Below are 22,974 nucleotides of genomic sequence, written 5' to 3' on the forward strand. Positions count from 1 at the left end.
CCAGTTTTATATATTTGTATTTAAGTGTGGAAAATAGCTGCCAAAGAATATTTTATAAGGTAGGGAAAACATTGGGATTTCTGAAAAATATGTTGTATTTTCTTTCCTGTTATTAATTTGTACAGTTAGATAAAATGTATTTGATAATTCTATTTTGATTTGGACCTAGGTTCTAATAAGGTAACTGGCTTGAAATATAATATATTGCTTTTGAAGCAGATATGGAAGGCACTCCATTTCTTTTTTTCTTTCTCATTCAGAGCCTCAGTGTTTGTTGTCTAACGTATCGCATCTAATTATAGCATGTTTTCTGTGGCTGCTGATTGGTCAGCGGTCGGCCTCTGCACAAGAACTACACCTCCCTGCATGCACTGGGGCAGATTGTTCCATTCGAGGCTCCGTAGCCCGGCTTGTGAACGTGTTTCGTTCCGTTGTAATACTGTCCATGTTCAATAACATGTTTCTTCGACGAGCTCTGATAGCGGGGGGATCTGCCGCAGCGGCGGTCCTTGTGGCTGCTACGGCTGTTGCGAAAGGTAGGGAAGATCCCCCTAACACCGATCCTCCTTCGTGCTTGCCCCCGGCCGCTACCGTGCAGTGGAATCGCAACTGGGACCGGTGAGTGCATCTACACAATGGCGACAGAGATAACGCGGTTGGTTTAAGCATTGTCAACGCATTAGCAATCAGTGCAAAGGGTACAAAGGATCAAAATCCATCGCCTTTCACTTGGGTGCTTGGCATAATTAAATCATCCTCTATTATAATCATATCATATATATAATAATCACATAGGCAGCAGAGACTGGGAAATTCGGTTTTAAGAGCAGTTTGGTTGTGGAGTTGTACAATATTGGTATTTCTTACAATTTATATAGTAAACTGGGTATCTGCTGAATGCCAGTTAATTAGGTAACATTTAAACAATATCTGTCCTTTTATCCTTTATTGACATTTTGCAAATCTGTATAAACAGAGATCTACTAAAACACCATTGAAAGGAGAAAGGGTATTGATTTCTGCGTGGATTTTTATTCCAAACGTATAGAAAGTAGCAGTAAACTTTAGGCCTGAAGCACCCTATTCAAACCGTATAGCAGGTAGTGATTAATAAGGAGCGCAGGTGAGTATTTTGGTGTCCTATATGTATATATAATCATACACTTCATTTTATTTTTTTTAGCCGGGAGCCACTATCTCTAATTAATTTAAAGAAAGTCAATGGAGAGACTGGGGAGGAGGAAATCCAGCTGAACAAGCACAAGGCTAAGGCCACTCGTCACATCTTCCTTATCCGACACTCGCAATACAACCTTAACGGCCGGACGGATTCTGAAAGAGTTCTGACTCCTCTAGGTATGTGATGTTACCTGTACAACCTATAATTTCCCGCGTTACATTATGATTTCATCATGGCTTGCTAACTACAAGGCCTGTCGCCAACAAACTAATGTAAGCTGTGATTGGTGCATTGAACAAGAACAGCTTAGTTACTACTTTCTGTCAAAACTGTAAAAAAAACAAAAAACCAAAACCAAAAAAAAAACCAGTGCATACTGGAAACTGATTTCTAATTCGATCAGCTTGTCAGCAAGCAGGGGAATTTGTCCAATCATTGTTTACATGCTGCCTCCCCAAAAAAAGGATAGAAATGTATTTTTCTAAATATATTTATTATTAGTAGTAGTATTTTATAACGGCGGCAGTCTCCCTCTTGCACAATGAGAGTTACAGAGATCTCCCCAAGCAACCTACTTATGTTTTGCCGTCTCAGTACAGTACCCATAGCATTGTGATAAAAGGTGCTGCATGGGTTGAAGACGTCACATGGGACATGATGTCATATTCCAGTGTGCTCTATCTTAAAGGTACACCGTGCCTTTTAATGCATTTAGGATGCAGCCTGTGGAGGGGTCAGTCGGGGGGGGCGTGGACCTAGGGCAGCGTCCAAGGTGTAAATACCTCTAGGTACGAAGGGGTCATATTTGTGGAAATGTGTTACGTCTAGGATGTTTCTTAAGTATAATTGTAGCATTCAATCACAATTGTATTTTTTGCTGCCATGTAATATATTGTGTACTGTCGCCTACAGGGGCTATGTATATCCCTGCTTATTTGGCTTGGTATATAAAGGGGAAAAGTTTTTGTTTTTAATTTATTTATTTGCATTTGTACCATTATATCATAGACATTTTGAACCGCAATGTATAAATAAATGACCGTGTACGTTTCCAAAGTTAAACTAATAACCTTATAAACAGTTTATGCTTTAACTAAGTATAACCGAAGTATAACTGTAAAATGACCTAGCCTCCAAATGGGGGGAAAAAGTGCCAAGACTGTTGGCACGTAAAGGGTTAAGTAAAGGAAGGGTCACGGAAGGAAAGGGTTCATTTTCGTAACACACGCAACCTATTTTGGATGGGGCATTTGACTTGCAGCCAGTCCAATGTTTGTTTATTCCATAAACGGCACTGAATTCCCAAACATGGGTCGGCGTTGCGTGGCATTTCTGGTTCTTAGTGCTATTTAATGATTATGATGCACTTCTTAACTCTGCAACGTTAGGATTTAACCTTAAAATACCTGAACTATATCCATAGCATTATGGAATCGTGGTTGTGTTGGGACGTCTTTGACCCTACTTGGCTGCATTGAGTCTGTCGCCTACATCGATGCTCTGTTTGTATATTATGTGTTATTGCCTCGGCTATAAACCAGATCCAATTTTGCTGTTCTGTAGGATGTGAGCAAGCTGAGCTGACAGGACAACGCCTGGCCTGTTTAGGACTGAAATACAGCAAGATCATTTATTCTTCAATGACCAGGGCTAAAGAGACAACGGAGATCGTTAGCAAGCACCTGCCAGGTGAGTCCTACGAGCAGGAAAACTACAGGAGCATGTCTTCTTAACAATTTGTCATGTCCTATCTTTCTGTAACAAGTTCTCTAAGCTATTTATCTTAAGCACTCGTTTTACCTAATCAGGTGTGAGTAAGCAGAGCTCCGACTTGCTTCGAGAAGGAGCCCCTATCCGACCCGAGCCCCCAGTCTGTCATTGGAAACCAGATGTTGCGGTAAGCTAGGTGGTTTTCATCGCTGATCAGTCATGAGATGGAGTTTGTGTGTCAAATGGTATTGATTTTCTTTTTGGTAATACGATTATCTCCAGCAGTATTATGAGGATGGCCCTCGTATTGAAGCAGCATTTAGGCAATTCATTCATCGTGCAGATCCCAAACAGGAAGAGGACAGCTATGAGATAATAATCTGCCATGCCAACGTCATACGATATATTGTATGCAGGTAAAAATCTTGCCATTTATTTATTTTGTGGCTATCTTTTAGTTCTTTGACTTGTGCTCAAGCAGTGAAATATCCATGTATGTAAAGAGTGGGCAATATGGTGAGACAAGGACATTGAATACTGTTTAGTTGGTTTTCCATTTCTAAAGTTAATTTAAGAGTATGAGTTATTTCATATACTCTTACTACAGCAGAGATCTATTCTGGCCTAGGCCAACTATGGCTAGGGTGGCAGGTTAGTGGGGGATACTCCACGTGCCATTATGGTAGATAAATCTATTACCATTGGTGTTCCAGACAGCCTTTACCAGAAGAATACATATTATTACGTACTTTAATATGCATTCTTTAAAAAGGCTTAATGCTAAATGAAGAGGCTGCAGCAGAAATAGCAAGAAAAGGAGCAAATGCATTTACAAGGGGGGACAACGCATACATTTAAAGAGGCCACTCAGCATATGCATTAAGGTGCATATGTTGGCTGAAAAGTCCCTGTAAATTGACCACTGGATCCACCAAGGCCAGGGTACCAGTTGCTGCCATGTGAATTCTGCGTTCTAACTAATAATATTTGTTATACCTTGAACAGGGCACTGCAGTTACCTCCTGAAGCCTGGCTACGTATGTCCCTTAATAACGGCAGTATCACCTACCTAGTTATCCGCCCCAATGGGAACGTAGCTTTGAGAATGCTTGGTGACACTGGATTTATGCCTCCTGAAAAAATCACCAGAACTTGAGTGTTGGTTCTGCTTATTCTCCTGAAGCTTCCTCACTGCCAGCCCTGAAGATATCGGCGTGGGATCTGATGCTGCGCCAAGTGTTAACCAGCACCTCACCTTCTCTGTGCCTTACAGGGATACACAAATGATTCTTGCCAGGGCTTGAACACTCCCTTTTTTTTACCGTGATTTGTAGATCATATCCAGCATTAAAGTGTCAAAATAATTTTATACTGATCTATTTTACTTTGTACAGTGTTGCAGTTACTGGGTTTGTACATCTGGAAGAAGAGATCCGTAGTCTTGTTAATAGCCTAGTAAATATTTGTGGTGTGTCATCTGCTACACTATACTGTATAAGATGCTGCTAAAGTATAGTGAATATTGAATTAACTGCATCTCGCCTGTTTATATTTTTACATGTTTACTGTTATGGCATCATTAATAAAATAACATTTATTAACTTCCCTGTCCCATTGGTTATTCTTTAGTGTGTGTGTGGGGGGGGGTTCACATATATTGGAATAGTCACAGTTGCTAGACTTACTATATGCTAAAACATACATTTTTTTTTAGGCCAGAATGGTATATAATCTAATATGGTGTACTAATGAACTGCCAATCGATTCTCCAGTCTCAGCTTTGACTTTATTATTCATTATGAAGAGGCAAGCCCATTGACCTTGGTTGCTCCTGTATAATACATTGTCAAACCAATGACATTTCATCCCTGTCTCTATCAGCTGAATCATGCAGGACCCTTCTTGCTGGAAAAATAGTTTTGACCTTCATAATGAATGGTAAAGGGAGGGTCCTGGTTAGAGAACACTGTCTCAGTGATAAAGTAAATCTCTCTTTTTTAAGAGGAGCATTTAAGTTTTGTTAAGTTTTTGTCAACATTCATGTGGACTGAACCAGACAGCCAACTGTCCTTGCTGTGAACAGTTGGTATTTAAATGGCTAAGGTGGATTGATTCCTATCGGTTTTAAAGAACACCACCTTCACCACAAAGAAACCCAGCTGTATCTGGACTCTGAGCTCTTGCCTGTACTGGAGTCCACTACTGTAATGCATCTGCTCTAATTACAGGGGTTAGCTGTTGAAGAAAAATAATTACAGATGTTTCTGAAGTGGAAGTGCAGTCTCACAATCAAGTAGCAGAGCAGATGTTCAATGCCAAGCATGCTTAAGCTAAGTATGAAGAATAAACCAGCCTCTTGTGAAAAAAAAAATGTGGCACTTAACTGCAGAATAAAGAAATGTCAAGGGGGCACTACTGCCTGGGTCCCTATGACCCCAACCCAAAGGACCAGCTGATGGTATCAGAAAGACATAGTATTGCCATATTATAGAACAGTGGTGAAACCTAATTTAGAATAGTAGACTACTGCTTCAGAAGGAAATACACTGACCAAACTTATGTGCACACCGGACCATCACACCTATATGAGCGTGTTGGACATTTCATTCCAAAGCCAGGGCCATATAGTTCTTAAACCCCCTTCTTTGCAGCTATAAGAGCCTCGACTTTTGTGGGAAGATTTTCCACAAGATTTTGGATTGCGTCTGAGAATTTGTGCCTGTTCGGCCAAAAAAGCATTTGTGAGGTTAGGCACTGATGAAGGCCTGGCAATCTGCATTCTAATTCATGCCAAAGGTGTCCAATGGTGTTAAGGATATGTTCCTTCACAATTCAAACTCATCCAACCATGTCCTTATGGACCTGCATTTTGCACAGGGGGACAGTCCTATGTGAACAGTAAAGGGCCTTCCCCAAACCAGTGTCACAAAGTTAAACGCATATAATTGTCTTTGTATGGTGTATATCATTAACATTATGCTTTATTGCAAGTAAAGGGCCCACTCCAAACCCTGAAAAGCAACCCTGGACAATTATCACTCCTCCAGGAAATGTACAGTAGGCACCAGGCCCGGACTGGGACAAAAAATAGGCCTGGGCATTTAAGACTGAGCAGCCCATTTTTATTTATTGTTAAAGCCCACCCTTCATGTACCATCTTTGCATTTCCCCAAATCACTTAAACATTCATGATAGACACTAACACTTACTCACTCATTCACACAAATCATTAACGCATATTCATTAATGCAGTCTCACAAATCATTCAAGCAATTCATCCACACATGAATTCATTAATTCTCATACGCATTCACACACTTCATCCACACATTTACTCATTCATTCTTTTACGCATTCACACTACCCCCTCTCCCCATCCCCTTCTTATCTGCCCCTTCTATGTTCCCCCTTATCACTATGTACCCCCCTTCCCCATTTCTCAATATGTACCCGCTCTCACTATCTATCCCCTCTCACTGCACCCCCCCTCCCTCACCCTACTTACCTTGTTGCCGGAGTAAGCAGCAACTGCGACCTTAAGCCTATTTTAAGGTAGGGGCCTGGAGCTGCAGCTCCATCAGCCCCTACGTCAATCCGGCCCTGGGGCGCCCGGCCCACCGGGAAAATGCCCGGTGTGCCCGATGGCCAGTCCGGGCCTGGTAGGCACTATGCATTCTGATAAGTAGTATTCTCCTGGCACCTGCCAAAGCAAGATTTGTCCAGACTTCCAGATAGTGAAGCATGATCCATCCATAGAATACAGTTCAACTGCTCCAGAGTTCAGTGGTGGTGTGCTTAACCTCACTCCAGACATCTGCAGCTTGTGTGAAGCTGCTCGGCCAAGGAAGCCCATTTCACGAAGCTTGTGCTGATGTTGCTTCCAGAGGCAGTTTGGAACGCTGTAGAGAGTGATGCTACAGCGGACAGGCAGTTTTAACATTCCGCAATGCACAGCAGACACTGAGTGAGTGTGGTCTACCACTTCATATGTGAGCGGCTACTCAGACACTTCTTCACAAAAAAAAAGCACTTACATTGGACCAGGGCAGAAATTTCACAAACTGACTTGTGGTAAAGACGGCATCCATGTACCGTGTTTAAAGTCACCGAGCTCTTCAGTACAACCCATTCCACAGCCACAGTCTGTCCATGAAGATGGCATCTCATGTGCCTGATTTTATCCACCTGTTAGCAATGGTAGGCTAACACCTGGGTGGGGGGGTTATGTAGAGACTTTTCTTGCTCACACCAGGAAAGAATTATACATTATGTACGTATCTAAAGGAAGAGGCGAGATCAAAACCATTAAATATATCAAGAGATTAACAAGTCCAAGAGGGCAGCATTTAATAATAATAAAGTAATCCAATATTAGATGTTAGGATTGTCTTACCCTAGACCCCAGCTTTTCCATAACCTGTTTTACAGAAAGGGCTGTGAAGATTCTAATTGGACCAAGGCCATTCATCAATGCTGGTTTTATAAGAGATGAAAGGGGGAGGGAGTTGAGGAAGGACAAAAGTAGCTTTTTGACCCCCTAACAAAGATACTATGTTTCAGAAAAAAAAATGTAGACCTTTATGAAAATTCTTTGAAACGTCATGGAAACCTGTTAAATGTTGGAAGAAGGCAAGATTGTACTTTCATAGACCTATTAATTAGTAAACCAGTAAATTATAGTGCTATAATTTTTGATGGTCTGCGTATAATGGATTTAGCAAGTTAGTGTGTTCCTTGTTCGTCAAACAAGTGTCCGTGGAGCAAATGAGAATAGTTTAGGAAACGTGAGCTACAAGAGTTGAGGAAAATGAGAAAAGCTTCCCAAGATTCAGTACCCAGGTTCATCTACACCAAATTGTTCTCTTTGCTGAAGGAGATGAAATGAGATCACCCAAGCATAGTGCCTGAAGGCACAGCAAAAACCTAAACAATTCTCGATCAGAAAGTCATGCAGGAAATAAACGGTATTTAAAATCGGAGACTTGTGCACATTTGTTTTATTAGCCAGCACAGGACATTTTAATTCCAAAATAGCCATAAATAATTTTTTAAAACATCGACAGTACAGCTTAAAACAAACATAAAAACAATTCTGTTGGCACTTAGATTTTAACAAAAAGATATTTACAAGTATAACAAATGTATTAAGGAATTGTCTAGGTTTCCTGGGGCAACACTGCAATTCTAAATGCCTTTTCCTATAAGGAAGAGCAGCGCTCTAAATTTGCATCCGGAAACGCTTGTCGTGATTTTTTTTTTCTACTGGAATTATTCATTACGGCAGGCTAAGGTAAGGCTACACTGGTAAAAAAGACAGTTATACGAGAACGCAATCCCTTTTAAACGAAAAACATTTATACCTGTATAAACACGTGTACTTCCAGATGGCATCTGTAAAAATTATCTTTGGTGCACTTGTGCTAATATGCATCAGTGTGCCTTTACTTGGAATAAATATTTAAGCAAAAACTAACATCTGACCATGTTTATGAAACAAAAATTCAACCAATAGGGAAAGATCAGTTTGATTTTTGAGATTTTATATTGTTCAGGCGGTGCTTACATTTTTAGGTCTATTTTTTGTTATTTGCACTTTAAGGTTAAATGTACAGATGGCCTAGAAGCACACAGTATTTAAAACAAACTTTTCAGCAATACTGTTCTTCCAAGTACTCTAAATGTAATACGTACAAAATCTTCACGGGATATTGTGCAGCATTTAAGGGTTCAATATGATCAAATACAATTGAAACAAGGTTAGTGCAAAAACATACAATTTGTCTCCAATCTGTAGTATAAAAAAAGTCTTCAGAGCCGCAATTATTCAGGGCACTAGAATATTGCTATATGAAGAATTTGTTAAATAAGCCTCCGGTGCCATTAATTTTAGCTGCACGAGTATGAAATTGGTAACAAAATGTGTTGATTTTTCCCATTTTAATTGGGGCTGCTACAGTTGGCCCTGATAGAAAGAAATCAGGATTTGATGTATTGCACTATAATAAAAAAGTAAAATTAAGCTACAAAACATAATTGCAACCAAAGTAGTATATATTTTTAGTTTGAACTGATTTTACTATTATTAATACAGTCCTTAATATTTGTCCCATATGGTTTTATAAAACGGTCCTATATTTAAAACACTAAAAAGGCCACAGATTTCTGATGTCTGTGCTGAACGGAGAATGGATCATTTTTTGGGCAAGGTTCAAAACACCGCCTCAGATTCATTATGAAAATAAGCTTGGGAATGCCTTGTAATATAGAACAGCCCTATACACAAACCGGAAATTATTGCTCTGTGCTACTGATTGACTTACTAGGCATATACTCCATATAGTCCGATAAGTGCCAAGTGCATTTACTTGGGTTTAACAGACGGACAATGTTTTTTTGAAGCGTTCACTGATCCATAATGAAGAATTGAGCCTTGAACTCAAGCCTGTAACAGTCTGAGACAACTAAATATTAATCCATCTTTTGTGATTCTTAACATCTAATTAACTAGTGTTAAGAGTGCCATCTTAACCCTCACACAATGACAATTAGCAAGAACTGGGTGTAGCTCAAGCCATGAATCCTAGATGGAAATCCCAAAAGGAATAAGGAATGGTGAAACAGCTAAACTGCAGAGTGGTCTGAGAAGTGTCGCAGTCGCAGTATCTGGATGTGGCTTGCATAAGCTGGACTGTACCTTCCAGGGCTGCTGTGGTCAACCAAGTTCATGTACTTTCCAGGGCTTCCTGGAACAGGACTGTGCCGTCCTGGAGTAGAAAAGCCATGGCTTCCAGGAGAGCTGGAGCTAAACATCTGGGACCTGCTTCTTCCAGAAAGGACAGCTGGACTTGGCCAACTATGAGAAAAAGCCATCTGTTACACACTTACATCTACCCATCTAATAAGAACACACCATACAGGATTCTTGGACCAACAAGAATGTTGTAACTGTGTAATTAAAAAAAAGCTATGAAATATTCCATGTTATTAATAAACTTTATGTCACCAGGTAATTGTTTTACATTAGGAAGCCAATATAGAAGCCATTCTCTTACCTATGTCGATCTGAAGGGGTATAAGACTGTACCGCATTCAACCACTTTGAGATGCAGGGGTATTTTTGTTTATCAATTTCTACTTTTTCAATAGCCAACAGAACATCTCCGTCCAGTTTGGAAGGCTCTTTCCTGAAGTAAAATGAAGCGATAATTAATAAGTTTTCTTCAGGTAATCACATTTTATATAAGCTTGTACAACAACTGGTTAACACAACAAAAATTAAAGTTAACTATTCCAAGACAGCTCCCCCAACCAGTAATGGCTTATTTATTTTTATTTCACATGCTACACGTACCCGAGCAAAAACGTTCCTCTGCTGCTTTGGTTCTTGGGTGGTGTTTTCATGATAAATTGCCGAGTAGCAGTCTCTGATGAGCTACACGAACGCAAGATATCATTGTTGCTTCCTGGTGGTAAATTTCTGTCTTGAAGACTGAGATCTGGCAAAAGTTTCTCAACCTGTGATAAATGAGAACACTCTGTCCTTGGTGACAATCGACTAGGTAATAAATTCCACTGATCATCAACTGCCCTCTCACTTGTCAAAGGAGAGTCTTCTTTCTGGTGTCTATCGCTGTAATTTTGTATCTCCTCTGCTAATGAGAGTTTTTCAAACTCAGCCATGAGGTTGGAGACAGGGGACAACATTCCTTCTGTTAAAGCCTGCTGTCTCCTATCACCAGGAAGAATTCGCTCAGTACACAATGGACTAAAGAAACCAAGGTTGGCTTCATTAGGTTGGGTGCTGCTGGAAAGGTCAGGTGCATCCATAATGCATTCTGGTATAGCGATAGCCTCTGCAGAAGCTGGGGAGTGGCCATGCTTTAGAGCAGCGTTCTGACGGTTCTTGATCTCTTCTAGACTCAAATCTTCTTCTTCGTCTAAATATGCGCCAACGGAAACAGAGTTGCAAAACTTTTTGCTTTTTCCTGTTGGGATAGGAGAAGAATTGAGACGTACAGAGCAGGTAAATTGGTGCATAATATTGATTACAAACCGATAATATGGATGTTAAAAGAATCACAGTGCATGGCTACATTTGCTTACACACCTTGATTCCACTGAAAGAACACTAGGCAAAAAAGAAAAGTGCCATTGTTCTTTTGAATGTTATACTAGCTAATGCCACTTCACACTCAATGCCCAATAGAAGGAGGGCCTGATGAATTTTGTGTACACTGTTTTGTACACTTACCGGCAGGGGATGGAGTTTTATATTTGTTGCAGATCTCATGATCAGGTTCCAGCAGCATTCTCTCACCAGAACTGTGCCTCTTGCTCAGATATTCTTCAAGCTTCCCCAGACCATCCTGGGAAGACAGGTCTGTAAAGCAACCCAGGAACTCCCAGTATTCCACCCATGGGACATCCAGCTCATTAGCCAGCTCCCTACAATCCAGATTGCAGATTAGAGCCATTGAAGGCACATTAACATAAGGTCGCCTTGTATGACCTTCTAACATAAAAAAAACACAGAAACAAAACAATTTGCATGTTCAGCTCCTAGGAAAGCAGAAAGGACAGAAGATGAACACTTACCTTCCTACTCTCTCTGCACCTCTTTCAGGATCTGTTTTTCTGACATTGTGAAAGAGGCCAGCCTTGTCCCTCGGGGGAGTTTTCCATGCTCTTCGGAAATCCTCAGCCTAAAATAGACATTAAAAAGGTTTCAGAGTTTTAAAGCATTTCCATGTTTTTTGTCCCCCCCCACTGTGTGGCCACTGTATATTTCGCTTGAAGCAAGCGAAATAACCATTAACTGAACCATTAAGCATAATGGGTCACAATTTTAAAATAAAAACATTGTTTTCTAGGCTTTCAATTTTAGGTTCCCTGCAGCTCACCTTAGATGGGCTCATCGGTCCAGCAAACGCTCTTACTGCTAGCAGTGGATCTTTAGGGCTACCGGAATATTTTGTCTGGGAGAGAACGTCAGGCTGTTCTGGTGACCATGGAGTTCCGAGGACAGTAGGAGACGAGTTATCCTCGGCACGCAAGAGCGGTACATAAAAAATACCTGGGTGAAATTTATTCAAAATGAATACATGTACTGCTGTTTGCCAATATTTTGTTCCATAGGTCAATGCTTGTTTATTAATTTGATGTGGAAGTTAAAATAAGTTGTCAAACAAAACCGAATACCAAAATCAGAAGAAGAATCCATATTTTAGCTAGATGAGTAAGAATTAACTGGGGTAGCAGTAGCAGTTACTTACATGGCCCATTCAGCCATCACTAAGAGCATAGACAAAAAACAAAAAACAAACACAAACCTTTCAAGCATTCTTTAATCTTTGCCTTCAGTTCTGCAGGTTTATTTTTACTTCGTTCACATACAACCTGTGTGTAAATGTTTGAACATATTAAAAAGGAATTGGAGTATTCAAATGCCAAAAATATATTTTGTCAAGGAAACAAGGTAAAAAAATGTGGCCACAATGAACACTAGGACACAAGTATGGTGCAAGGTTTACAAGCGGTTTAATTTGGTTATGTATTTGATTTACTAATTGGTCTCCCAATTTACCTCCTCTGGTGTTTGATCATACTTGTTCCTAGGTTTCTTTAGTATGTCAGGATGGGAACATAACACATTTACCACATCTGGATTGCCAAACTTGCATGCAAAATGTAGGGGTGTGTCAAAAGCCTAAGAAAAAAAACAAAAAAAAAACACAATAAATTAAATCGTTTCAAAATGCAGTCAGTTGTCTTTTTTGCATGAACCAAATTAAAAATGCATGCGTACCATTTTATCTGGCGTGTTCAGATAGAGATCGACAATGTACCGGATGCGTTTCTGCAACATAATGTCATCATCATCCGGGTACATGAGACGCATGAATTCTGGATTTTCCAAAGTATCAAGCAGTAGTTGACAGATTGCGGCCTGGTTCTCGCGAGCAGCCACATGCATCACATTATATCTACATCCTTCCTGCATTGACAAAAAAAATTACGGAAAGAGAACTTTAGGAACAATTTGCAAAGAAAAGTAGGGCAGTACCTATTCAGGAACATCAGCCACATTTCTTAAAGTGAAATTAAACTTTGTATTTAATCCTAAAGAAAGTGGTTAAGCAAACCTTATGAATATGAAAAGCATCAAAGAAAAAAACCATGCTGCTGGGCAATCGCTGCTCCCTCTGACAGTATGGACACTGTCAAATCCTTGCTTCTAACAGTAAGGATGCAATAGTATAGGCCTGATAGTGACCACTTTCTGCTGTCATAGGGGGCAAAAAGTGTTCTGCATTTAACAAATAGGATTTTTGTTTTACACAAAACATGCAACACTTGTGCAAATCTTAAGGCAAAGACCAACAGTTAGAGACAAACGTTCCACATAACTGGCCAAAGATTCTAACAAGCTGGTTTACCCCAACTAGAAATTCTACTCCTGTGAACCAGGAAATCAAGATGGCTTATGTGTTGCTTTGTATGACAGCTTATATATTACACATACCTTTTTAGAGGGGCAGTAGTAGTTTCGGTCTACAAACTTCAGATACGAATAAAAACAAACAAAAAACACTTATGTTGGAGACAAGTCCTACCTGCACCACAGTTGGGTTGTCACCAGAGCCTATAAGATAGCGTGGGTTGCTCCATATAAGTTCAGAAAACGTCACCAAATCTCCTTTCTCGACAGCTTTTCTCAGTTTTGCGGTCAAGTCTTGTGTCCTAGGGCTCTTAAAGCTGTTTGCTTTCTCCTTGTTGATACTTTCTACTTCTGGAGAGGAGACACCATCTATAAGACAACATCCAAATGGTAGCCCTTGGTTATAAGATGAAAATTTTGCCCAACTGAGTAAGCACATTATGAGTAACTATTTCAAAGTTATCAGAATCTTGACGTGTTCAGCCTTATACACATCATCTAACCAGAGACCTTGGCGCTCACCAATTCAATCTACATTTCACTCTAAACATTCTACTAAGACCTTTACTAAAGTTACTAATGACCTACTCACTGCTAAATCCAAGGGCCACCACTCCATGCTAATCCTACTGGACCTTTCTGCTGCTTCTCACATTGTAGACCACCCTCTCTTCTGCTTCAAATCCTTCTTGATCTTGGTCACTTGGTTCTCATCCTACCTTTTTGATCACTCCAATGTTACCCTCTCCAGAGGTTTCACCCTTATCATGCAATGATCTCCATCTGCCCTGTGATTAGATTTCTAGTTCTCATGAATGCTTGCAAGATTTCTCTAGGGGTGCCCCTATCCTCTGGAATGCCCTCTCTGGCATACCCACCTTTCTTTCGGCCTTAGGTCTTGAGGGATTTAAAAAACGATTGTTACATACTACTTGTTATGCTGTGTTTAACCATTGTACAGTGCGGCAGAATACGATGGTGCTATATAAAAACAAAACTCCAAAACTAGGATACAGCACCTTATTCCCAAGAGAGCTTACAAGCATTACATGAACAGAGTTGTGCCAAAACCAACTCACTCAACTAAAGGGTTTGTATTATAAGTAGAAAGTGTACCAGCGGAGGAAGAAAATACCTCACCTCTTAAAACATTTGATACAAGTTTTACAGGTGACAGCGGTGATGAATTCTTGCTGGGAGAGGGGCAATAGTCACACATTCCTCTGGCAAACTTCTCTGCATCCTCTCTAGAGGAAAATGCCTTGAACCGAGAGCCCTTCAACATTTTCACAACATGCAGGGCCTCTTTCTTGTCCGTGTAAATGTGAACTTTCTCTGGAAGAAGTAAAAAATAAAAAAAAATATTGCAGAAAGAATGTTTTGTGCCTAGAATGCTCCTTTAACACACAACTTACTTACAGAACTTTAAAAATGACACATCATTGCTGCCTAGTTAATTTAAATGGTTAAGTGACAACACAAGCCGGACTTCAGACTTACCAGATGTATAAATTAGTGAAAGCGTTTATCAGACAGGTATTGCCAAAGTCTGCATTTGATTAATTTTTTCTGTTACATTTGCATTTTGAAAATGGTCAAAAAGAATAATGAAATCAGATGTCTAAATGTCTCCAAAACTCAAGACCAAAGATAAAAGCTCCAAGCGATCAGACTTTGTAGAACTGCCTTGCAAAGACAATGGCTGCAGCTCAAAATATAGACCGTTTCTGTGAATAAGAATAATCCATACATTTCTTATTTTAGGAGAAATCAAGATTTTGATCAAAACACCCTGCAGGCAGAGAAATTATTTCTGCAATTCTGCATTTTAATTAGGCATGTGCATTATGCATACAGGTCTAGTACATTTGACACTACACCTGTTTTTCAGAAACCAAAATAACTTACCATTTCTAGCCAGGGCATCTTCGTACACAGGACAGACGGCATAGTACACAGGAGGATTCTTAGATAGAGGCTGGCTGCAGGTTTGAGAGTCACCGACAGTCTTTCCAGGGGGCAAACAACTTTTGTCTAGAAACGCAGACTCTTCTGCAGGTGGGTTAACACCAACACTGTAGCCAAAATCTTGATCATCAGAGCCTTGCCGAAAATGAACTGGGTGTTGGCCATTAAGCTCTGCTGCATTCCCATCTAATGGCTTAGAAGAGTGACACACGTCTGTACCTTGCTGCTCCAGTAAAGCACGAGCCAATTTCTTTTCAAAAATAAACCTGGTTGTGGAGGTGATCGGCCCACAAGTTAATCCTGCCGTTAGTATTTGTTCCCGAAGTTCATCCGGGCTCAGGAGTTTCAAGCGGCTAAGCAGCTTATCCATTGTTGGTTGCTCTAAAAAGACAATTGATATACAGTTTAACATCTTGTACAAAAGCATCTTGTGTCACTTACGGAGTCTCATACATGCCGGTATATCATATTTATTCAGTGCTTCACAAGAATCTATAGCTGAAAAATATGCTATATGGGGCAGGACCATAAATACATTTGGTTGTATTGTGAAAACCACAAAAATTACTGAATGCAAATGCAAAGCTGGAAGTAAACAAATGCAGTACTTTAAGTAGCAGGTGCATAATACAAAGTTTTTAATCACACATGGAGGCCACATTGAAGACGACTGATTTTGTAAAAACAATGGTGCAATGTAAAAATAATTTGAGTTTATGCATTTATTCAACAGAACGTGAAGATATGCATTATAAGGAACAATGAGCCAAACATGGAAACAATCTGAAAAGATAGTATCTTGTATGTAGACTTAATCAATTTTAGGGGAACCCTTTAAGCCCACAGTCTGTGGCTATAAGAATAAACACATTAACAGGAGGAACCTGGTTCTAGCGCAGGTGGGCACTACACTAGCAAAGGCCAGGAATTCTCTCTATCATGTTTCATGGCTTAAACTTAGCTATATCTATTCAAGCATATCCACAAATTGTGGCCTGTTTGTTTTCTATCTTTAAGTGTACCCGACATGGGAAAACATACCCTCTACAATGCAACACCTTGTTATTTTTCACATATACGAGATGCTGGCCAATTGACTAACAACTGCGTAGCTGAAATTTAATCTAACCAAGTGCCGGAGGTCAGGCCGGTCACATAGTTAGATTTAGATAACGTTATAAACAGCTCACCCTTGACTTAGGGAAAATTATAACAACCCAGACAAATTTAGCTGTTCATAGATACAGAGTTTAAGGTGTTTGTCTTAACCTTTGTGTCTATGAACAGCTACATTTGTGTGCATCCCATCATATGACATAATAGTAAAAAAAGGGAATTCCCTATTTCTCCATATATTCCAAACATCCTTAATAGATGTATATATGTAGTTGCACATACATGCAGCTTGCACCTCCAGCCAATATATGTTACCACATGCACACATAACAGGAGATTAACAACTACTTAGTAGCCACGTCTCCTGCTCTGCAAACCTAGGTGGCCCATGCCAATGCACTACTGGTGGTTGTTACCACTAAATAACCGGCGTTGAAGATTCAGCCAATAAAAGGCAACACTTCTGCACTTATTCAGATAACTATGAATTATAGCTAGCAACAGGCACTTCATTCTTGAGCAATAGAAAAGTTGGCAATCTTATCCATCCTGCTCAGGAACACATGGAGAACATTTTTAATTTAGGTTAGGAGAAAAAGTCAACTGCTGCAAAGCTGCCTCCATAGAGCCTGCCAAGGGTGGATGACATGCTTTACATTTAGACAGAAAAAGGAGAAGTCGAGTTATAAATTGTATCATCGCAGGGGATGTCACTAAGATTTAAATTATACAGGAATTTTAGACAAAGGACTTTTTTTATTTTCTGCACATTGTGTAATGCAAAGTTTATGAGGAAGCTTCACATACTGGAAAATTAAAAATAGAGATCTCTTTCTATGAGTCATTCTTTGGAAGCGTGCAGCATTCCTTCTTTGGAAGGATATCATGCATAAAGTATGCACGCCATATAACCGAGCAGACTTCAACACGAGTATTTATAAATAAAGAACAGAGTTTGTCGACAGATTAGCAACATTTGGCTCATCTAATCATTTTTTTTTTTTTTATATCAATCGGACCTGGAATCTTACTTTTTGCATCCTCTTGCATTCAGAACATAATACCTATTGTATTGTGGTTAACAACAAAAATGGAATACAGTCAATTGCATGCAAGTTGAAAACCCAAGTACAAGTAGCTGAGATTTTATTACAGAAAATAAAGTTAAAAAGAAAGGGTGCCCTAATATACGGATAATCATGATTATATCCACAATATGAGAGAAAAAAAACCCGGTTACTTGAGAATAACTAAAGCTGTAATGTGAAACCTTCACGTTTCTACAACCCAATATATAATTTTTTTATTGCATGAAAACAAACCAAAAAAAAAATTGCAAAAAAAATAAAATCCCCCAATACAGAGATTGCAAAATCAATCACTTAGATGGCAGCATTAGCTTTAGAACATTAAACTAAAAGGATCAGCAGAAATAACACACACTTTCACATGGTAAAAGAGGCTTTTTTACCAACCGATACAAATGGCATCAAGTTGCTTTCTCCTCACCTAGCAACTCCTCCCTGTCAGGCTGCGGGGTGGAGGAAGGTGTCACAGAGCGAGACTGCTTCCAGTGCCTCCTTTCTGCCAGGTGGACAAACCAACCTACCAGCGCAACCAGCACGCAGGCCAGGAGAGCAGGCCACCCCCCTGAGGAGTCCAACGTGGCCAGGATCCCAGAAAGAGGCATCTTTAAAACGCAGACCGCAGGTATCGCCACGCACACAGCTAGCTGCTGCTACTCCACTGCCTGACTGGGTAATCCACACACTATCTGGTGTGCTCAGACACCGAGTAACCAAACTCTCCCGCGGCACCTTTCCCGGCACAACGTATCAGCTTCAGATGGAAAAGCAGACCAAGCCTCTTGAATCATAAGAACGCTGTATGCTAATTGTAACAAAATACCCGCTGTTACCCTCCCTGCTAATCATCCATATGTTCTTGTAGTCTCGTGTCCTCTTCCCCTGTTTAGTTTTCCTCTATGTCAGTCTCGTTGCCAAGATCTTAAGTCTGTAACCAAAGGGATTTTGTTTCACTTGTTAAACCACAGCCAACCTCACTCGTACGGTACCGGTTATAAACTGAAACCCGCCCTACCTCCTCCGCTTTAAGAGATCCACTCGAGGCCAAAGCACAACACGCCTGCGACACTTCCGGTTCGGATTGACAGGACCCCATGGTCTCCAGGTAACAGGGCTGCCCCTGGCGTGCCTGACAGAACACCCGATTAGCCGTGCATTCTGAGACACATGCGCGGTTTATTGAAATTAAGCCCATATGCTACTACAAATTTCCTGATTTTGGATATTTAGAACCAAGATAAAAGAGTCGTCTCTAATATGAAATAACAAACAAACAAATAAATAAAATAAAAGCAACATAACCCGAAGCTTAATATTTCTAATACTGAACTCAATATCTTTCCTCATTCCATCTCCACTAGTACCTCAATTCTCTATCACCATTAGCAACATGAATATCTCTCCTGCTAACCAGGCCCGATGCCTCTCATGCCTCGCATTCAGTCCCTTGCCAGATCCTACTTCTTCGACCTGAAAAAACAAACACGGAGAGTTCCGAGGTATGCTCATCACCCAAGAAGCCACAAAAACCCTGGTTTATTCCCTTATTTCCCATTTTGACTATTACAATGCTAGTTGATCCTTAGTACCTCAAGTATTACATTTAAAATCCTTGTACTAATATATAAGGCCCTTCATAATAGTTCTCCTCCATACATTTCTGCCCTCATAACAAAATACTCCCCTACTCGATCTTTACATTCTTCTCATGAGCTAAGACCATACTCGAGAACCCTCCCTGTTGACCCAGAGATCTCCAGGTGAAGCAACGCTTCTCCAGTCTCTCTGGGTCAACACTCAAATCCTCCGGCTCGCGGCAGCAGGGTCTTGACACGCCCGCTCCCCACCCATTTTCCCTTTAAGTGGGGGTGTTTCCTGTGATGTCAGCAGGAATGCCCCCAACGTAAGCAGGGATGGCCTCAACATCACAGGAACGCCCACCAACGTCAGTGGAAGCTTTTACCCCCTCCCAATATTCAAGAAAAATCGCAAAACCCACTTAACAGAAGCATACCATCTCTGTAGCTACTGTAACACTTACCCCAAACTACCTCTCCTCTTCCTCCATATTCCATACATGTTTCTCATTCCTCTAGATTGTGAGCAGGGCCCTGTAAATCTCCAGAAATGGAGATTCACACTCACAGGTCACTTTCATAAATAATGCTTTATTGGACTCCCTTTTGCGTTCAAAGGCATTTTTCGTGGCATACTTTCTACAAGGTGCTGGAAACATTCCGCAGAGATTTTGGTCCATATGGGCCCAAAGTGTGCCAGCCTGAAGCGTTGATACAAGGTCGTAGGGATCCATGCTTTCATGTTGCTTATGCCAAAGTCTGACCCTGTCATTTGAATGTTTCAGCTGGAATCAAGACTCATCGGACCAGGCAAAGTTCTTCCAGTCTTCAATTGTCCAATTTTGGTGAGCCTGTGCAAATTGTAGCCTCCGTTTCCTGTTCTTAACTGACAGGTCCACACAACTGCTGCTCACTGGATATTTTCTCTTTTTCGGACCATTCTCTGTAAACCCTAGAGATGGTTGTGCGTGAAAATCCCAGTAGATCAGCAGTTTCTGAAATACTCAGACCAGCCCGTCTAGCACCAACAACCATGTCACGTTCAAAGTCACAGAGTAGGAGAGAGTGAGAGTGAGTGAGAGAAAGAGCGCACATTAGGGAAAACAGCTCCACCTTTTTGCACTTTTACATAGAATTTCATTTACAGGTTCAGCAGGGTCACCTTGTGTTGTGGTAGTAGTAGTGCAGCAGCTTGCATTAGACTGCATGTAAGTTGCATTGTAGATGGGCTGAGGCTTCACATAGGGTAATGTGTGTATTTTCACTCTTCTCAATTTTCACTATTCTTTGTCCTGTTTTACTCCTCTTATTTTCTCATATGCTGCTGATCCCTTCTCTCCCCTTTTTTGTTCTAAATTGCAAACCATGCTGCTGACCGCACTCCAGGAAATGGCTCAGTAAAAGCTGGCAACTCTAGGCCCGCTTGGTCCATTATCTGGGAATGTCTCTGTGTCGACACATATGGTTGCATATCTCTGCATGTGTCTATGAGGATATGTAGATTTTGTCACCATAACTTCACCTGCGGTCCACAGCCTCATTCCAGGAGATGCACTGGACTGGGGCTTTTCAATCCCAGGCTGAATTGTGCAACTCTCACTTGATCAAATCAAAAAGTTTCAGAATTGATGAAAGGAAATTTACTTATCTTACTGGCACAACCATGGGTTAAAAAGTGCCGTTTAATAATCAGGGGTTGTGATTGTTAGATATATATCTATCTGTGTGAATGCCTTATGTGCCTTTGTTCTGCTTCGTGTGCCGCCCCTGTCCATGTCCAACATGCCCTGCCCACATACTTTAACCCTTCGTATCCTGGACGCCATCAGCCCCTCTACCACACAATTTCCCTGCTATTAACCCACAGGGGTTGCGGTACAGAGTAGGAACGATTCGGGGAAGAAGCCTGCCATGGATGCCTGGTTGCTGGGACTTCCGGAGAAGTGGAAAACGACTGGCGCGGCTGCCGAACGCGCGCTGGCTAACTCGCGGTTCGTCTCGGGGAAACTTTTAACTGTTGCCGCTCGAGGCCCCTTTCGACCGATCATGTCGTTTTTTGGACCAGATTTTCCTGGACCCCAAGCGCCCCCTCAGCACCCCCGAGATCACCGCCACTCCTTTGGGATCACCCAGAGAAGACGACCAAAGTATACGGACATTGCGGGGCTCGGTGGTCTATGACCTTTTTATCACCTAACTTGTATATAAGCCTGTGTGTTTCCCAATAAAGTGTGTTACTAGCACTGGAAGCGGTTAACCCTTGTGGTTCTGGGAAGAAGCAACAAAGAATCGATGGGTGTACTCAGCCGGGGTACCCAAGCCCCGTCACACTTACCCATCCAGCAAGCTTTTGTTAATGCATCATCCCTGTGGGGTGTGTGTAAATATATACAAAATTATATTTGAGGGGACTCCTGAGTCTTGCCCCAGGCCCCATCTGATCATTATTCGCTCCTAAAACTTATTTTCTTGGAATTTATTTTACGTTGGAGATAGCTGGAGTTAATTTTGTTTCTGTTTCCACAAAGGACAACCATACAGTCTTGTGAGGACAAGAGCTCTGCTTTGCAGTGAAATGTGTTCATTGCTTGAACTGCTGGACCAAAGAAGGGAGTGCCCAGCTGTATTTTGAGGGCATAGAAATAAAATCAACAAAGAGAAAGGGAGAAGTTGCCACTGGGTGTACGTGAACACATATATTTATAAGCGGACATACTAAAGGATCAATTACCAGATTAGAGGTGGCTCCCTGATTAACCATGTTTTTTAACCAGTTATGTGCACTGCTGGGAAATGTACATTCTCTACTTAAAGCTGTATTTGAAGACCAGAACCAAAGATTATACAGAATGTATAACAATTAAATGTGTATATTTAATAACAATTATTAACATGAACATATGTAGTAGAAGCAATAAGATTATTTAATGCTTTATATTTTTGGATGGCTTATGAGTGGATGTTATTTACGTATGGTATTTTATCTTCCTTGGTTGATATTTGGTATCTGTTTAAAAGTGAAAATTTTAATAATAAAAAAAAAAAAGTATAATCTGGTTTTCCAATGGCACGATTTATTTACTTAGAGTTCTAATTAAGTCTATACGTTTTCCCATGATATAGGGCCTTTTTTATATAGTCTATAAATGTTTTAACTCGGTGTTAAAGGGGAACTGTCACAACGTTTATCATCTAGATTGTATTCTTGTTTGAGGAGGGCCTCCCTTACCTTTTGTTTCTATAAACCAAACTCGTTATGTGATGCACTACTCGTTATGTCCTGTTTACTTATTGTTCAGTGCTGATGAATATAATGGCTCTATATCAAATTAATAAATAAATCTATTTTATTTACCTACAGCATTTGCTGTCAATTCACAATCCGCATGTTAATGAGAGTAAACTTAATGGGAGGAATAATCATACATATGCTGAGAAAAGGAAGTTAAGATTACCTTTTTTCCCCCATGGTATGCATAGCTTACATATATATCTGCATTACAACAGTTAGTGTATAGAACTGCAAAATATAAGATCTGGGGAAAATGACAGATTTATTTTGTTTTCCTATCAACCCATGGTTCTTGAAACTAGGTTTGCCCCCAACACACATGTATCCCCAGTACGCCCCGTGTGCAAAAAAAAAAAAGTATACTCGTGGTACATGAAGAAAACAATAGAATGTGATTTAAAAGTAGCGAAATTTATATATTTTTTTTTACAAAAATAGTTTATTGCACAAAAAAAAAACAGAATCCTTATGCACATCAGTTTATCCACATGCTTTACATGGCAGCATCATATATACAGTTTAAAAGATTTAACTTTATATTATATATATACGAATATTTCGAATTTAATAATAATAATAATAATAAACTTGCTTTAATCTGTTCCTTC

At 40.4% G+C, this 22,974-nt stretch overlaps 2 protein-coding genes across 3 annotated transcripts; one reads left to right on the top strand and one right to left on the bottom strand.

Moving 5' to 3' along the window:
• The first annotated feature begins 400 nt into the window (after positions 1–400).
• On the top strand, positions 401–4,491 carry PGAM5 (PGAM family member 5, mitochondrial serine/threonine protein phosphatase). Of its 2 annotated transcripts, none has more exons than XM_053471472.1 (6): positions 401–618; positions 1,184–1,356; positions 2,744–2,869; positions 2,989–3,077; positions 3,173–3,306; positions 3,896–4,491. In XM_053471472.1, the coding sequence occupies exons 1-6, from the start codon at positions 446–448 to the stop codon at positions 4,044–4,046; spliced, it is 846 nt and encodes a 281-aa protein (XP_053327447.1). In that variant the 5' UTR covers positions 401–445; the 3' UTR covers positions 4,047–4,491. The 2 variants fall into 2 exon arrangements, with proteins under 2 accessions (XP_053327447.1, XP_053327455.1); XM_053471480.1 differs by having other exon boundaries at positions 3,176–3,306.
• A 4,771-nt stretch (positions 4,492–9,262) lies between these two features.
• On the bottom strand, positions 9,263–18,126 carry ANKLE2 (ankyrin repeat and LEM domain containing 2). Its single transcript, XM_053471450.1, has 13 exons — positions 17,922–18,126; positions 15,237–15,677; positions 14,469–14,663; positions 13,504–13,697; positions 12,696–12,884; positions 12,474–12,596; positions 12,220–12,286; positions 11,791–11,963; positions 11,486–11,592; positions 11,142–11,335; positions 10,242–10,875; positions 9,943–10,074; positions 9,263–9,743 (listed from the first exon to the last, which is right to left on the bottom strand). The coding sequence occupies exons 1-13, from the start codon at positions 18,100–18,102 to the stop codon at positions 9,512–9,514; spliced, it is 2,862 nt and encodes a 953-aa protein (XP_053327425.1). The 5' UTR covers positions 18,103–18,126; the 3' UTR covers positions 9,263–9,511.
• Between the last annotated feature and the right edge of the window lie 4,848 nt (positions 18,127–22,974).

The sequence above is a fragment of the Spea bombifrons genome, chromosome 1, assembly GCF_027358695.1.
Source record: "Spea bombifrons isolate aSpeBom1 chromosome 1, aSpeBom1.2.pri, whole genome shotgun sequence".
NCBI lineage: Eukaryota > Metazoa > Chordata > Amphibia > Anura > Pelobatidae > Spea > Spea bombifrons.

Bases quoted from the DNA above. Each gene is read 5' to 3' on its own strand.
- ANKLE2 (XM_053471450.1), bottom strand. From the start codon at position 18,102: ATGCCTCTTTCTGGGATCCTGGCCACGTTGGACTCCTCAGGGGGGTGG. The intron at 15,678-17,921 runs GTGAGGAGAAAG...TTGTCTTTTTAG, and splicing joins TGACAGGGAGGAGTTGCTAG to AGCAACCAACAATGGATAAG. The intron at 13,698-14,468 runs GTGAGGTATTTT...GTTGTCTTATAG, and splicing joins TGTATCAAATGTTTTAAGAG to ATGGTGTCTCCTCTCCAGAA.
- PGAM5 (XM_053471472.1), top strand. From the start codon at position 446: ATGTTCAATAACATGTTTCTTCGACGAGCTCTGATAGCGGGGGGATCT. The intron at 1,357-2,743 runs GTATGTGATGTT...GCTGTTCTGTAG, and splicing joins AAGAGTTCTGACTCCTCTAG to GATGTGAGCAAGCTGAGCTG. The intron at 3,078-3,172 runs GTAAGCTAGGTG...GATTATCTCCAG, and splicing joins ATTGGAAACCAGATGTTGCG to CAGTATTATGAGGATGGCCC.